This window comes from Callionymus lyra, chromosome 17 (assembly GCF_982586985.1).
Source record: "Callionymus lyra chromosome 17, fCalLyr1.hap1.1, whole genome shotgun sequence".
NCBI classification, from domain to species: Eukaryota; Metazoa; Chordata; class Actinopteri; order Syngnathiformes; family Callionymidae; genus Callionymus; species Callionymus lyra.
The window spans coordinates 24,451,158-24,457,111 of NC_141834.1; the positions used below are offsets into that span (position 1 = coordinate 24,451,158).

The 5,954-nt window shown below is 46.1% G+C and overlaps 1 protein-coding gene across 1 annotated transcript in view; it reads left to right on the forward strand.

The window, feature by feature from the left end:
• LOC148063101 (soluble guanylate cyclase 88E-like) overlaps positions 1-5,550 on the forward strand; it is a 9,525-nt gene extending 3,975 nt beyond the window's left edge. Inside the window, exons 4-17 of the mRNA XM_087812667.1 lie at positions 1,962-2,125; positions 2,649-2,751; positions 2,857-3,114; positions 3,178-3,322; positions 3,381-3,503; positions 3,565-3,685; positions 3,768-3,897; positions 4,012-4,158; positions 4,217-4,363; positions 4,424-4,580; positions 4,661-4,770; positions 4,847-4,936; positions 4,991-5,109; positions 5,187-5,550. Coding sequence (XP_087668793.1) covers positions 1,962-2,125; positions 2,649-2,751; positions 2,857-3,114; positions 3,178-3,322; positions 3,381-3,503; positions 3,565-3,685; positions 3,768-3,897; positions 4,012-4,158; positions 4,217-4,363; positions 4,424-4,580; positions 4,661-4,770; positions 4,847-4,936; positions 4,991-5,109; positions 5,187-5,550 — 2,178 coding nt within the window. The remainder of the gene's footprint in view (positions 1-1,961; positions 2,126-2,648; positions 2,752-2,856; positions 3,115-3,177; positions 3,323-3,380; positions 3,504-3,564; positions 3,686-3,767; positions 3,898-4,011; positions 4,159-4,216; positions 4,364-4,423; positions 4,581-4,660; positions 4,771-4,846; positions 4,937-4,990; positions 5,110-5,186) is intronic.
• Positions 5,551-5,954: the final 404 nt, after the last annotated feature.

Genomic DNA, 5,954 nt, shown 5'->3' on the forward strand with positions numbered 1-5,954 from the left:
TTTGTTTGGAACCCCTACTGTCTCTGAGCCCCTCTCCTCCTCTTGGTCTTCCTTCACTGCTGTATCTTTGGGTGATATTTCAGTGAACAAGATGAAACCCTCCTCTTGCTCAGATGACGTCCTTCCTTGTAGGCTTTTTATCAAAGTATTTGATGTAATTGGCCCCTGGGTTACCAATATGGTGAACCTCTCCCTTCCCACAGGGGTTTTTAATGCATTTATACATGCCATTGTGGAGCCTCTGCTCAGAAAGCCAGACTTAGACCCAACTGACCTCAGTAGTTTCAGGCATATTTCTAATCTTCATTCTTGTCCAAAATCTTGGAGAAGGTTGTGTCTGAGCAGCTGTTCCTGGATCAGAGCGACATCCATGAGAAGTTTCAGTCTGGCTTCTGTAAACATCTACGGAGACAGTCTTACTGAAGGTGTCCAGTGACATCATGATGTCGGCTGACTCGCGTAAATTCACTTTTCTGGTTCTGTTGGGTCTGACCTGCCCACTGCCTGGGTCTGTGTTAGAATGGTTCTCATCTTACCTTTCTGGGCGCAGTTTTAGTGTATCTGCCAATCAAATGAGGTCTGAATCGGCAGATCTGTTGTGTGGAGTCCCTCAAGGTTCTGTTCTGGGTCCATTGTTTTTGCTGTACTTTATTCTCCTCGGTAAAATCATTCAGAGATTTCCAGATGTTTCTTATCACATGTTTGCTGATGACATCCAGCTCTACTGCTCTGTTGATCCAACTGAGCTCCAGAGGCTGAACTTAGTCAATAGTTGCTAGAAATCAAACAATGAGTGAAAACACTTTACAGCTAAATGTGGACAAAACTGAAACTCTGGTGATTGTTGATGGTAAAGTTCAGGGTTGAGTCAGTACTTGAGTGACTTAAGTCAGTCTGTCAAACTGAGCCTGAGAAACCTGGGTGTTGTATTTGATAAAGACATGTCTCTTGTTCAACACTGAAGAAAACTGACCAGAAAAATCTCTAAACTTAGGAAAATGTTGTCGGAACATGATCTGGATCTTATAATCCATGAGTTTGTTTCTTCTCGTCTGGACTATTGTAACAGTTTGTTTTCATGTCTTAACAAGAAGGTTCGCTCGTCTGCAGTTGATTCAGAACTCTGAGCCGCTCTAGTAGAAGAACTCACATTTCTCCTTCAAACTCTTCACTGGCTTCCAGTTTCTTTCAGGATCAACTTTAAAATTCTGGTTCTTACTTTCAGATCTATTCATGGTCAAACCTTCATGATCTGATCCAGACTTACACCCCAGCTCGGGCTCTAAGGTCTGTGGATCAGAATCTACTTATGGTTCCACGCACACAGTTTAGGACCAGAGGAGAGAAATCCTTCCAGACTGTTACTCCTAAGCTTTGGAACCATCTCTGTGTTTGATGATCTACTGACTCCTTCAAGAAACATCTGTGTTTGATGATCTACTGACTCCTTCAAGAAACATCTGTGTTTGATGATCTACTGACTCCTTCAAGAAACATCTGTGTTTGATGATCTACTGACTCCTTCAAGAAACATCTGTGTTTGATGATCTACTGACTCCTTCAAGAAACATCTGTGTTTGATGATCTACTGACTCCTTCAAGAAACATCTGTGTTTGATGATCTACTGACTCCTTCAAGAAACATGTGTGTTTGATGATCTACTGACTCCTTCAAGAAACATCTGTGTTTGATGATCTACTGACTCCTTCAAGAAACATCTTAAGACGTTTCTATTTGTTCAGGCTTTTCCTTGATTTTCTGGAACTCCTGTGTTGTTCTCAGTTTTATCTTGATCTTTAAAGTATGTACTTTATTGAATATTGTTTTGATTGTTTAAGTTCTTTGTGACCCTGGTCTGGAAAAGTACTATATAAATAAATATTACTTACTTACTTACTTACTTACATTCATCCCTTCAATCATTCATCTGTTCACACATTCATCCGTTCACATCTTGCAGGTGTTGGGCAGGAACGTGCGTGACTTCATCAACGAGCTCGACAACCTTCACGAGTATTTTCGCTTCTCGTTCCCTAAAGTTCAGCCTCCGAGCTTCTGTGTGGAAGAAGAATGTGAGACGAGTCTGACGCTGCATTATCGAAGCACCAGGAAGGGATTCACTCAGTTCGTCAAAGGTTTGATGAACACATGTGTCAGTCAGTTTATGAACACATGAACATATAAACACATGAACATATGAACATATAAACACATGAACACATGTGTCAGTCAGTTTATTAACACATGAACATATAAACACATGAACATATGAACATATGAACACATGTGTCAGTCAGTTTATGAACACATGAACATATAAACACATGAACATATGAACATATGAACACATGAACACATGTGTCAGTCAGTTTATGAACACATGAACATATAAACACATGAACACATGTGTCAGTCAGTTTATGAACATATGAACATATAAACACATGAACATATGAACATATGAACACATGAACATATAAACAAATGAACATATGAACATATGAATAAATGAACATATAAACACATGAACATATAAACATATGAACATATGAATAAATGAACATATAAACACATGAACATATAAACATATGAACATATGAACACATGAAACATGAACACATGAAAACATGAACAAGTAAACCTAAAGTGTCTCTGCAGGTCAACTGTCTCAGGTTGGGCGTCAGTTCTACAACACGGACATAGAGGTTGAGATCTTATCGAAGGAGGAGACGGAGAAGATGACTTACGTGGTACGTTGATCCATTTTTTTAGGAGTTGATCATGTGATTTTCAGGCCTCGATCACATGATCTTTACAGTGGATCACATGATCATGTGACCTCCTCTGTGCTGCAGGTCTACAAGATGAACTTCGACAACGCGGCCTTCAAACACCGCATGCCTCAGCAGAAGACGGCGCCAAGCTACGAGAAGCTGCCCATGAAGCGAGGAATCTTCTTCGACATGTTCCCCTTCAGCGTGATCTTCCGTCGAGACATGACCATTTACCGCATCGGAGACGGACTCAAGGAAGTCTTCTCTGACCTGCAGGGCAAGAAGGTTGACGAGGAGTTCACGCTGGTGCGACCCATGCTGGAGTTCAGCTGGGACAACGTGAGTGAAAGTCCTAGTCCACGAGGGTCCACGGCGCCAACCTGGGTGTGTCTGTGTGTGTAGATCTACACACACCTCAACAACGTGTTCGAGCTGATGTCCAAGGCTGTGGTGGAGAGCAAGCAGAAGGTCAACATCCCCAAACTGAGCAAGGCGGAGCCTGAAGAGAAGGAGGAGAGAGAGAAGGCCAAGAGGGATGAAGAGCGAGGTAACACCGGACCTTCAAGGTCGTGTTGAGTGTCCTCACTGTCATGGTCATGTGACAGATCAGAAGACGGCGGAGGAGATGAAAGGTTCTGATCAGGAGTACAGTGGATCTCAGGCTCAGTACAACTCGGCCAACTCTGGTGGAGAAGACATCGAGCTGCTGGCTTTCCAGACAGTCACAGGTGTTGAGGGTGTTGATGGACCTCCTCTGGTCACATGTTAGCTCACCTGGTGTGTCTCCAGGTAAGTGCAGTGAAACCATCTTTGAGGACATGAGGGAGCCGCCCAAGAAGCCGCTGCACTTGAAGGGTCAGATGAAGTACGTTCCTCAGTGGGACTCACTCATCTTCCTGGGAACGCCGATGTAAGACTCAAAGACCCGCTTCTTGTGACCTTCAGTAGCAGCTGAGACATTGCAGGTGACCATGATGTTCTTCACTCCGCAGCATCGAGACAGTGGAGGACATGATCAAGATGGGAGTCTACGTCAACGACCTCAACCTGCACGACTCCAGCAGAGAATTGATCCTGGCCGGAACTCAACAGTCGGCTGAGCTGCTATTGGCCCTAGACCAGGTGAGTCGTACGAGGAGGTCCTCAGGAAGTCTAAGGAGCAGCTTTATATCAGACCTGGAAAGCCTTCTGATACGATAAACTCACTCACTGTACATGAACCCACTGGACCCCTAGGAGCAGCAGAAGTACGCTCAGCTGATGGAAATTATCAAGAAGCTGGACGAGGAGAAGAAGCGTGGAGACTCTCTGCTCTATGCCATGATCCCTAAAGCTGTGGCGGACAGACTGAGGAAAGGCATCACAGCGCTGGAGACCTGTCAGGTACCACAGGAAATCCCAGGCCATGTCTCCCATCATGACCTCCTGCTCTCCTGTGCAGGTGTTTCCAGACGTGACCATCCTCTTCAGTGACGTGGTGAAGTTCAACGAGATCTGCATCCACATCACACCCATGCAAGTGGTGGACATGCTGAACGAGATCTACATCGTCTTCGACACACTCAGCGAGAAACACAACGTCTACAAGGTCAGCCCGGGCGCACAACACACATGACCACGTCAAGACCACATCTCTGGCCTCCTGCAGGTGGAGACCATCCGTGATGCCTACATGGTGGTGGCAGGTGTCCCCAACAAGACAACCTTCCACGCTCACCACATCTGTGACATGGCTCTGGACATGCTGAGCTCCATCGACCACCTCAAAGACCCGTCCACCGGAGACAACATCCAGATCCGCGTCGGTGAGTTTCACACCTCACGTTTAGACAATCAGCCAGACGTCCACAAGCTTCATGATCTCCAACATCTTCTCACTTGTCAGGGATTCACTCGGGTATGGTGGTCGCTGGAGTGGTGGGCCTGAAGATGCCGAGGTATTGTCTGTTTGGAGACACTGTCAACACTGCATCCAGGATGGAGAGCAACGGAGTGGTCGGTAACACACATGACTACAACATGTGTGTGTGTATATACGTATATACATTTGTGTGTGTGTGCGTTTGACCAGGGCATGCAGATCCACATCAGTCAGACAACTAAGGACCATCTGGAACACGAGCCATACATCATCGAGGAACGAGGGAAGATCTTCGTGAAGGTGGCGATGAAACCATTGCAGACGTGCAGTAGGTGACTGACTTTGTGGTTTCAGGGCAAAGGTTACATGAAGACCTACTGGCTGAAGGGAAAGAAGGATTTGTCCTTCAAAACTCCTGCAGAACTTCGCTACAGCAGTGAGCAAAAGGACTCCGAGGACAGAAGCTCCAATGGGTCAGTCAGGACTCTAGTCCTACAAACCCACCTGACCAGGAAGTCGAGCATCATAGTCTTCTTCTTGCTCTTTTCAGATCCACCAGCAACAGCATGAAAAACATGCTGACCAACGTTCCCGTCAGCAGCTGTGAGGAGCAGGCGGAAGGCAAGCCCAGTGCGACGGACCTTCAGGTGGACTTGATCGCAGACGTGGCTCACGAATCGCCATCCGTTGTGGACGAGGTGCAGGAGAAGGAAAAAGCTAAAAAAGCCAAAAACAACAAAGGGAACAAGTTAGATGTTCCGTCTGTGAACGTGATGTCGGAGAGTTCCCCGAGCGGAGAAGTTCTGGAGATCCCTGGACCCATAATGAGCAGCAAGATAAACAGCTTCAGGCAGCAGTACGCCAAGTTACCCAGCAGCCTTCCCATCCGCAGCACCGCCTGCAACATCCTGTGATGTCACTTCCTGAGATTACACCGCCACTTCATCACCTGGACTTCCTGTGATGTCACCGGGACTTCCTGTGATGTCACCTGGACTTCCTGTGATGTCACTGGGACTCCCTGTGATGTCACTGGGACTCCCTGTGATGTCACCGGGACTTCCTGTGTTGTCAGCGGAACTTCCTGTGATGCCACGTGACTTCCTGTGATGTCGCCGGGACTTCCTGTGATGTCACTGTGACTTCCTGTGATGTCACTGTGACTTCCTGTGATGTCACCGTGTGTCTCTGTTGAAGATTCTTAATTTTTTCATAAACAAACATTTTTCTTGAGACGCAAACTTGTTTCTCGCTTCATTTCAGGTTTTCCTCTGCAGCTAATGATGCGAACAAGCAGGAAGTAAAGAGACACAGAGAT